General features: G+C 44.3%; 1 protein-coding gene across 14 annotated transcripts in view; it reads left to right on the top strand.

The window, feature by feature from the left end:
• Positions 1-11,206, top strand: part of mark3a (MAP/microtubule affinity-regulating kinase 3a) — a 56,064-nt gene that overhangs the window by 3,461 nt on the left and 41,397 nt on the right. For all 14 annotated transcript variants that reach the window (XR_010328639.1, XM_064324795.1, XM_064324694.1 and 11 more), the window contains exons 2-3: positions 655-846; positions 1,270-1,323. Coding sequence is in view for 13 of the 14 variants with exons in the window: in XM_064324795.1 (XP_064180865.1) it covers positions 655-846; positions 1,270-1,323 (246 nt within the window). In the remaining variant the exon portion in view is untranslated. The remainder of the gene's footprint in view (positions 1-654; positions 847-1,269; positions 1,324-11,206) is intronic.

Here is an 11,206-nt window from a genome sequence, read left to right as displayed (position 1 = left end):
ACGTTTCTTCAAATATTTTCTCTTAACATTTAGTTTGTGGAAATTGTATGTAAAGCTGTCTGGGATTGTGTCGGAAAACTAAATTTTGAGGCCCACATGCAGTTCAGTTGTTAGCACACGGTTAGATTGCCTTTTCAACGGGAGTATCCTCAATCTGAAGTGCAACTGACTGTATAGGGAAAACCTGTACAGTTTTTGTTAGGGATGTTTTGAGAAGCAATGATGCAATAGTGGCGACAGATGGTCTTGGGGACATGTAAAGGCAAAAATGTAACAGATCCCACCCACCGCTTCAATGGCCAGTATGCCTCTTTACCACCAGCGCACAGGTGGCAATCCCTCCTCATTACAAAAAAACCCTGAGAGGCAATGCAAGCTTTGTGCCTACTATAGGGCTACATAAGGCTTTCCTTTTAATTGCACTGAAGCTGGGTGGTTCCCGTTTTATTGCACTTAGCAGAAGCTTTACTTTCTTGTTTGAATACTGAAGCAGCTTTTTGGCTTGAACAAGGGATCTGTATGTTCTAAAAGGTAATGGCAAGACGGGGCATGTATATGTTGTTCACATTTTATATCAGGCTGACCGCATGAAGGTTTTAACATATTGTGCAGGACCTGATCTGTACACCCTGTGTTTGTCCCTGTTTCCCAAAGCACACCTCGCACAGCGATGGACGCACAGAGATCACCACGCGCTCCAGCCGTTCGGGGGCTCGCTGCCGAAACTCCATTGCCTCCGGTGCCGACGAGCAGCCCCACATCGGCAACTACCGGCTGCTCCGGACCATCGGCAAGGGCAATTTTGCCAAGGTCAAGCTGGCCCGCCACATCCTCACGGGCAGAGAGGTGAGAAGGCTGCTCTTTCCCCCAGCAGCTTCATAGACTTTCCTTGCTCAGGGTTTTCTTGCACTGTTAGGTTTTGTTTATATACTGATGTCTTTTGATCACTTCACTAAAGTGAGTGTCTGTTCATTTGCGTAGAGGACGACCAACTCTACTGCATATTCTTTTGCAGCTTTCCGCTTGTGAAAAATAATGTCCAATGCATGAATGCGGAATCTCTTCATGAATGTGTGCAATCTGTTCAGGGCCGATCAGTGCCAAATATACTATAGTACTGATTATGTTGGTTTATTTTGTGAAGTTGATACATTATGCTTGCTCTGGGTTGTTTTATTCTCAGTGCTAGTTCCCCATAAATTGTGGGTGGAGAGCACATAATAGCTTTTCTCATTCCATTCTAAACCTTTTTTTCCTTTTTCCCCTCAGGTTGCTATAAAAATCATCGATAAGACCCAGCTGAATCCTACTAGCCTTCAAAAGGTAAATTCCTCTGGTGCTTTTTTGACACGTGACAGTGGTTGTGATGGGTATTTTACTTCATTTTTTTTTCCTTTTGTCTTTGAGGGGTTTGCAGTTTGTCACGTGAGCTGCTTCTGCTTGTTCCCGGCACGTTTCTCTTTCCACGTGCGTGCGCGCTCACCTCGCGGGCTGTTTTTACAGAGCTGCCTTTGCAGTCGTTTGATATGGGGAGGTAATTCAGGCCCAGGGCTTCTCCGCTGCTTGTTGGAGGGCGTTGTGCAGTTTGTTTGTGCTTAGCTGCTGCTCTGAACGGATTCCTCTCGCAGCTCCTGGGCTTGGCCGTCGAGAGGGTGTGGGAGTGACTTGGAGGATTGATCACATGCTGGGACAGATGCAGGAGCAGGTGTTGCCTGCTGGTCTCAGTCTTGGTGGTGGGCCTGTGCTGGGTAATATGGAGTAAACAGCATGTGAGTCTTGTGTAGAGCGTGTCAGTATTGTTTCTGAGGCGTAGGAAGAAAAAAAGCTGAAGGTGAGCATTTTACAGTGGCATGAGAGACTGAAGCCACGAGCCGCTGTTTCCCAGAAGTTTTCGACTTGCAGTAAGCCCTTGGTTTCTTCAGTGGTGGTTCCTAATGGTTCCTGATTGAGTGTGCACATTTGTCCCCTCTCTTTTGGGTTACTACAGATATCTGGCCCATATGTGTCGTTCTTCCTTTATGCTGCAAGGACTAAGGCATATAGGAGCTGGTTGACTTGGTCTCTTTTTAATTTATTAAACAGAGTCTACTTAAAGCAGTCCCTGTGTGTTATATTCAGTGAGAAAATGTGTAGCGCTGGCTTTTAACATGGCAGCCCATAAAGTTTTATCCAGTTCCACGGCTGCGCGTCAAATTTCTCAGTGATGATGTTCCACGAGGGTGTTGTATTATGGGAGAGTACATCCAAGAGTGATAACCCTCAGCAGAGTTAGATTTCAGCTGCTGCTAATTATATCAGGAGCAGAGAAATAAGAATGAGAATCTTGCTATTGCTATTGAGCTGCTCATATATCAGTGGGGAATAGGAGCAATGTATTGACCCTGCGACCCTAGAATATGGCCTGCTGCTGGTGTTTGGGGGCTTGGACTTGTGCACATTGATCAGGCTGTCCTGCCCCTGGGATGGTGACACCATGCAGGGGCTGGTGTGGTGTAATAACCAGGCTGCTGAAATGGGATTCAGCCAGCATTCAGGGGCTGTAAGCCTCTGTTTAAAAACACAGTGTGTTTTTTCCAAAGCCCTCATTGATTTGGTGTCTGTGGACATCCACCGGTTATGTGGGTGTAAATGAGACTGGGTGTAACTTTCAGTTTGCTCTCTCAAGCTGCAGTCAGTTGCTAGGGTTCCCAGATCTGCAGCCAAAGACAATGGGGTGGGGAGAAAAAGCATAGAGAGCTTACTTCATTGACAGTGACTTTTGATAAATGAGTTCGATGAACACAGTGCACATAAAATGTCCTCAGAATTGATGGCTGGAACAAGTATCAGGTTTGAAGTGACTCTGGAGAAATCCAACAAGAACTTCTCCAAGAAAATTCAACAGGTAATTATGGTGGCTGGTGGCCACTTGCTCGTTTAGAGTTATCCTTCCCAAGGTATATGAATCAAAGTTCCTTTTTTATTCAGAAAGTTAGAAGCTGGGTAAGACTCCACTTGCAGTTAGATGTGTTTTTGCAAGGCAACCCTGCCTTGGATGTAGCTCGCCCTTGGTTGACGTCATTGGTTGTGTGACCAGCGCTGCCCCTTCGCTCTCGTTCTAGCTATCATTTCTCTGTTTCAGGGCCATGCGCTATGCCACCATACCAGTTTGCACAGGACGCAGTGAGAGAGGGCCAGTAGGCCTTTACTGAGGGCGCAGTCCAGCCTCACACAGTCAAAAGCATAGTCATCACAGTTAACACACATTCTTACATTGTAACATGCCTATTCAGTGCCTGCTGTTAGTCACTGGTAATGATATGAAGGGATTTTACACAAGCAAATGGCTTCGGATGTAATTATTGACAAAATCTGAAATGTAGGAAATTCATGGATTAAGTATAATGACCTAATGTCTGCTTTTGGTTTTAGATATATTTTGTGTCTTGTAAAAATAGGTTGAGGGGTATGAGTGTTTTGTATTCCACTGAGACACAGCAGTGTGTACTGATGCATAGGTGTGTGTTCATTTCTACACAGACGTTGCCCCTGAAGATTCCGCGATAGTCCAATGACTTAACATAAGTAGATGGCTAATATCCTAGTTGATCTCTTTCCACATTATACCAAAATTGAGGTAGCAGTAAATCTCTGTTTTGCCTGTATGATCATGTTGTCTTGATTTTAACTGTATTTGAAGCCCTTGCCACTCCTTATGCAGAGGGCTGTGTTACTAGAACCGTTAGAAATGGAGTCATACAAATCCAGCTCTCTGCCTGCTGTTGGCTTTAGCCTCTTGCTTGATATTAGAAACTGTATTATTTATAGATTTCCAAGGGTCGTGGTTCAGGGATCGAGCATACTGGTCAGCACCCTTTTGGGTTTCTCGGATGAGTTTGTGTTCATGATTATGCAAGCAGGATGCTGCTAGCACTGCTGGTTGTGTAACCAGTCCAGTGTGGGCGTACTTGTGCTTGAACAGGTCTGCTCGATGTTTGAATGCGTTTGGCAGGCCAGGTAGAGAGAGACAGGAGTCTCACGACTTTGGCCTTTGAGCTGGGAACAGAAGATTTCTCTTTTTAGTCTGTGGTCAATCCCCACACAGTCTTGTATTTATTTAGTTTTATTAAGCGGCCCGCTCATTGAAAATCCTCTGGCTGACCCAGCGTTCTGAGAGTTGTCTCAGTTGAGTTGGTGGTCATGATTGTGTCTTTAACAACCCCGTCCTTACCTGGGGAGGTAGTGCATCATAATGTTACAGAACTTAGCTTGAAACTTCAAGGCTGTTTTAGCCTTGAACGATGTACGTAACATGAGCTATTTTAAGAAATATCCAACTGTATAAATGGATTGAATGTAAAGAATGTAAGCTGTGAAAGTTACTCTTGATAAAAACATATGCTAAATGCCTAAAATATATGGGATGGTATGGCATCTGAGGATGATGTTACTCAGAAAAGGTTGTCTGGCTATCTTCATTGTGAAAATGCTAATCATAAGTGTGTTCCAAATGTTGCCATTATTCAAAGCGTTCACCTAGAAATATGGCTCAAAGCACAGTAAAAATGTTGACCTGTAATGAGTTATAGATTCAGAAATCTGAGCTAAATTTAGAGTCGTGCTGGACTCCGCTGGGCACTGTCGCTGGAGCGTCAACTCCCCCTCTGTCGCAGTGGTGAAGAGTTTAGTGGAAGCCCCCATTTGCGTAAAATTGAATTGTACGTGAATGCTCAGAAGATTTGAACCGTCGTTTTAAAACCGCATTTATGATTTAAAAATATATATTTCTGATGTACCCTCACCCACACAGCGGTTCACTCAAGGACGTGATTAAGTCGTAATACACAGCAGCCAAACTCACACCATTCAGATCTCTCCCATCTGTCTCTAATTGCTCACCTTCTTTTTGCTGAAGCTATTTTTGCCCACTTTGGTGCAACCTCCCTTTACATAATTGGTCTGAGTGGGCAGAGATTCCTGTTCACTTTCACAGGAAAGTAGCTTCTCCTTTTAGACCTCTGATTTTATTAGCTACAGATTGTGGGAGTGGGAGGCTGGAAGTGAGCAGTGATGTTGTAGGAGTCAGGGGTCAGTCCAGCACTTGAGCGCCAGAAGCATTCTCTCGCTTGGCCTGATTGACCTGCGTGATGTCACGCCCGCATGTTCGCTGTGTGAATGCTGTGGCTTAGTCTGGCGTGAGCACAGGTTATAAACATGGGCATGAGGTGGCAGACCATGATTCAGAGGAACTCTCTCACTGGTGTTTTGTTCAGCTTCTGTACTCATTGTCCTTGTGACTCTTGGCGTACTGATAATGCAAACTGTTTGTGCGCACAGATGTAGTGCGAAGATTATTCAGCTGTGAGCGTGATGGCTGAACCATCTTTTCCAGGATGTAGACTGAAGAATAAAGGATAATTATCTGCTTTCTCTCTTTCAACCCTGTGGTAACTGATGGGTTGAAAGAGAAAATGCCTAATTGACAAACTTGGAGTAGTAATGTGTTTTGACTTTATACAATTGTTTACCAGACATTGAGAATTTAGCAACCTGTTGAAGTTTCTTTGTTAATGTATTTTATTTTGTCTGCTCAAGTTGATTTCCCGCCTTTTTAATTTATTTTAAAACGAGGAGCCATTGACTAAATCTTTCTCAGTGAACATGTGGGTGAGCAGGTGCTGTGTGGAATGCATTGTGGTAAATAAATAGGCGCGTAATGGGTGCTTCTGGAATGTGTAGACAGATTATGTTCAATCGTCTGGCTGCTCTCATTGTGTGAGCCGCACGGCTCCAAAGGCCACCCGCAGCCAGTGACCTGATTTACATCATGGAGAAGTGGTGAGACGAGGCCACGGGACAAAGCCATGAAACTCATGGTATGTATACATGGTTTGCTTTTTTTTGTTTGTTTGCTTGTTGCTGTGGTTTGGGGCTTTTCTGTGGGTCATGATTTGACCTGCCATTTTCCTGACACATTATCTTGTAGGTACTGTGCAAAATGCTGTGAGTTTTTATTTTATTTTTTTTTTACAAGGCCGTCCATGTAGCTCATTACCCTGTTCTTCTGTTACACTCACTGCCAGTTGCAGTAGCCCCCCAAATCCCCCCCCTATCCCAGGGCCTGGAGGAGGCTGAGCGAGAGAAGCCACGCCCCTCTCTCCCAGTGTTCAGGGGACAATCCGGGGTAGTCTGAGTCACCGGCCCGCCTGCCTCACTGTGTGGGCCGCAGCTGCAGGCCTTGGGTTTGGAAAATTCCATCAAGCCGCTCGTGAAATGGAGGAATATTTGTTTTCAATTCCCATCGATGTTGGGTCTGTATCTGAGAAATAGAGACACTTCCTCACTTTTATCTCAGAATGTTTCCATCTATTTCTCTCTTTTCAGACTCTGGAGGAAGAGACAGAAATGTGTCTGGTAGTTTGGTGCCTTCAGCACACCGCAACTTTCTGCAGGTGGCTGCCAGTCCTGCCCCCTGCTTAGTGGGGGTCCGGAGGCCGCACGCTCGCTGGAGGGGGTGTGAGGTCACATGCCCGCCCCCCTGCCGCATATAGGTGGGGGCTATGGGAGAGCGGTCACCGACACCATCTCTTTACCCGTCCGCACCGCCCAGCTTCCAAACCCCGTCAGATATTACCAGGACACTTCCTTTCCTGTTTTTCACAGGAGTGCGACGTGTTCTCTCAGCCTTTTTTTCTCAAATCAGCTTCACTCCCTCCCTCCGTTCTCTCTCCCCTGTTTACTCTCTCCATTCCTTTTCCTTCTCTCTGCCTCCCTCACTTTTCACTCGTTTTCACTCCTCTCTCCCCCTGTTCTCAGAATCGGCGTGTAAATAACTGCATAGCACCCAAAAGATTAGTCAGTGGTGTGTGCATACTTGTGTGAGGACGCCATTCGTGTGGGAACGAAGGTTGTTTATTCGTTCGGTTATCTCGTCTCTGATTGGTTGTACTAGATTTTGTTCATTGGATTGATTTTTGTTTTTCATGGAGCCGGTTGCGAGTCCTTGGCTCGTCCAGGTAATTATCCTGATGCATATAGGAGAGCAGAGCCGTTTCCTCCCTGTCCTCCAGTGACCTCAGACCGACTCATATCCAGGCAGCGTTCACACACGTAGCGTGCAGAATAGCGTCCTGCTAACCAGCCGGCTTCCTTCCCCTGCTCCTGTGCCCTCCCTGGTGCTTGTTTTTTTAAGCGGCTCCTGCCAAGAGATGTGGTTCACTGGCGGACCGTGCTCCCGTTAGCCCCGGCCAGCCCAAGTTTTTGGTGTGGCCGTCACCAAAAACATCCAGGGCCCTGGAAAGACTCCCACTGCATTACCCAGCATGCAGGGCTTATATGGATATGGTTTAGTCCAATTTAAATTTGAAATCGATCTGCCAATTCAGTTGCCTTTCATAAATGGTACAGTTGCCGAGATGTGTGAATTTTATATATTCAACTTTATTTGTTTTTCAGTCACTTAACCAGAGACATTCGATGTTTGATTCATGGCCATGGTCAGCTGATGAATGTGGATCAAACACCATGGCTTTAAAATACCGTTAGATATTAGATGGCTTATCTGAGAAACTATTGCTGCACAGAGCTCATTGCTTATTTTCTTGATTTTCAGTCTCCAGACCCACAGGCAAGCCTGCTCCTTGGTTCCTGCTTGGGGTTATTTTTGTACGGTTTTTCTCGGGTGCAGGAAATTGGGTCACAGGTGCAAACACGCTGCTGGAAGCCTGGAGCCACATCGTGCAGTTCACCACACACACACGTCCTATGAGCGAGTCGGATCATGCGAGTTGTGTTGAGCCACACTTGCACTTATGATTTAAAAAATATATGTAATTCCGTGTAGTCCAGTCAAGTGAAGACCTGGAAATTACTGGAAAATGACCCTTCATAGTGTAAAGCACAAACCCTGTGTGATTAAACACCTTGTTTTCCAGCAGGGTGCTACCAAAGACTGAACCCCCAGCCCCTTACATTGTGAGCCCATAGTTCTTATTGCCGCTCGCTGGTGCCAGAGTACAATGGAGCTTTTCAGTATTCCACTACAGTAGAGTGTGAGCACTGTGCCATGGAGGACATCAGGAAAATCACTGCGGTGAAAAGGGTGACTGTCAGCAGCAGCTCCCCTGCCAACGGTCAGCACAGCCCCTTCCCTTCCGAGTCAGAGAACCTGGTGTTCTCAGTGTCTCTCAATTATTGTCCTGACGAATGAGGGCTCATCCCTGGTCTCCCTTGTCTTGTCTATTAGCCGATGGGAAGCTGACCTCAGTCAAACTCGAGTTCTAAACACCAGCTCTCTGTGCCCGAGGTACGGCTCGGATCGCTGTGCTCTGCGACTGCAAAGACGGCAGGCATTTTTTCGAACCTGTCTTGAAGTGATAAATCTGTGCAGATTGCGTGTGTCGAATACTTGGAAAATGTTCCTTTCTGAAGATGCGCCAAGCTTAATTTAAGTGGGTAAAACTGCAAATGTGATCAGCATTGCAGTGTGAAAGGAAGCTAGGGCAGAGGACGGGAGGAAAATTCCAGAATGTGTTCAGCGTGGGGCAGTGGGAAACCAATGTGACACTGCCTGCCTGAGCAATCACTACCATCACTAAAACCTGGAACTAGGACCAGCAGCTGATTACGATTTTATTTGCACTGATTTTATTTTATTTATTAGATTTTTATTTTTATTTTTATTTTTCTGCTGTCTTTGTTGGGTGCATGTAGATTTGTGTACTGCCTCATATGTTCTTTAAGTCCTATTAGTGAGGCCTGAATTTTTACTAAGTGGGACTGGTCAGTTTGGAATTCACGTTTTGTGACTGTGAAGGCTATATTCATCCTGTGGGGATGACCCTATGATTTCAGGTTTGAATGTGGTCCCGTCTGAAAATTCCAGCTGAAATCAGCCTAAGCTAGTCAAGCTGGTTTAACATGTGTTTTCAACACTTGTAGCTGGTCAACCAGCTTTTCACCAACTGACTAGCCTATATAGTCAGTTAGTCCACCAGTTTGACCACCACCTTACTCTACCAGCTTAACCAGCTTTGACTGTCTTTGTACAGCTAGAGACCAGCTTTGGGCAGCCACAGACCAGCTCTGACCAGCTTGAAGTGTCGAAAACGCAGCTTAAAACAGCTTGGAATCCCAGCTGGTCTTAGCTGGAATTTTCAGTAGGGGACTGAATTCAAATATGGCCAAAGTCTTCATTTGTGCATCATTTTATATTGAGAAACAGAATGGCACAAAACTTGTTTGAACAGGCTCAATGCAGATTTTCTATTCTGCAAAAAGAGCTTGAGGTGCAACTATGTAGCTAATAAAGGTGCTGCACTTAAGGTGTTGCCCAATAACCAATGCTTTAACAAGATAGCTATCTGGGATTTTTTTTGCAATTAACTTTATTAGTTCATCCAGAGAGAGAAAAACAATATCATTCTCCCTTATAAGGAAGCATTGACATTTTAAATTGGAAATATTTATACCGTAATTTACGTTGAGGTCATTATTATGTCTCATCTGGAATTCCGAAAAATACGTTGTCCTCCTCCCTCATAGTTGCACGTACATACACACAACAATAATTGCCCTTTATGACCCTCCTTATTGTTTTCACATCGGATCACTGAACAGTCCTATTTCCCATTGTTCAGTTGTGGTATTTTTCATGAACTGTGACAGTGGCAAGCGGTTTCTGGGGGTGTCATGACTCCGAATGAGCAGCAAAAGCAGCGCTAAATCATTTTTTACTACACAAACAACCACAAATTGGTTGACGAAGCTTTTGATTTTTCAGTTATATGGACTGCCAAATTCACATATCTCCTTGTCACTGGGATGCTGATGATTACTACAGCTACAGCGCCGATAGATGCTTGTGGTAGATCTAGATTTTTTTGCTTATAAAATTTGCGGAAGCACAAAAAAAAAAACGAATTTTCTTTTGCATTGGGGCATTGGATCTTCGGTTATGGCAGGTTTGATTGATTGGTCCAACAGGATTGCAGTCCTGCTATAATTCCACATATCTGTATGTTTCTGGCTGAGCAAAGCACAGATACGGGAGCATGGGCAGTAACACCTGGAATGTCTCGTGGCTTTTAGCAGCAGTTATAGACAAATAGCATGACAACACCTCTATCAAAACTCCCATAGCCAATCGGATGAGAATAAGAGGATCGATTTTTTTTTAACACGAAGCAAAGGAAAATTTAAAGAACAGATATGACCTTAATCACTCTAATGGCAGACTGAAGTATTGAGTCTTGTCTTTCAGTTCTCATCTTGTTCCTCAGCTCAAATATATCTGCCTAGTTTGGTAGACAATATCTGAAAATAATTCACTGATTCTTGCAATAGATGCTAAGCTTCTTTTCAGTTAAGCATTGTGATTTAATTCCTTATCTCATGGAGGGGCCTCATTTTCAAAGTCGCCTTGCCTTGTGCTCCTTGGGAATATACCTCAGCTTTGATGATAGTTCTCAGTGTTTCAGTCTCATTTCAGCGGTCAAAGAGCTTCTTGTACTGCAAGTCTACAGATAAGCAAAGCAGTCTCTACAAGTAAATACTTGTGCGGTTACTGTAGCAAGACATGAAAGAACTGGGAATGGAGGTCATTTGTCACTTATGCCAATTCTATACCCATACAGCCATTTTAATTTGTTAGAGATTGCGATCATATGCGCATTGTACCGTTGCCTTATTTAGGCTAATCAAATTTTGTTGCCGTAATCCTCAGTTTATCAAAGCAGCACATTGTGTATTTCTGAGAACGTGCTGTAATTTCACTGGGCTTCATTTGGGACATAAATTAACCTCAGCTGTGCACACAAGTCCTTGCTTTAATTATTTAAAATGCACAATAACAGTTCATGCACATCCTTGGAATGCTTTGGCATCTTACTGAAACAGTCCCAACTAAAACACAAATTAGTGACATGCCCCGAAGTTGTACACGTTTACACGAATGTTTTTCTGGACGTGTGCATGCCATGAATACACATAATGGTACACCCACATAACATGTACTGCACGAGCATGCATTAATCTTAAGTTTTACACTGTGAAATGGCTCCCACACACTGAAAACTCTTCCAGATAACGCCTGGTTGGCTGCAGTATATCAGCCATAGTGCTCACTGAAGATATTGGCAAAGTCAAATTTTAGAAAAATGTTGTTGCACTTCATCACAAAGTTTTTCTATTTTTTTCAAAGCAAGATATTGAACTGATTATTGTTGGA

This window comes from Anguilla rostrata, chromosome 1, assembly GCF_018555375.3.
Source record: "Anguilla rostrata isolate EN2019 chromosome 1, ASM1855537v3, whole genome shotgun sequence".
NCBI lineage: Eukaryota > Metazoa > Chordata > Actinopteri > Anguilliformes > Anguillidae > Anguilla > Anguilla rostrata.
The sequence above is the reverse complement of the archived record's forward strand: the minus strand, read 5'-3'. Positions and strand labels throughout refer to the sequence as shown.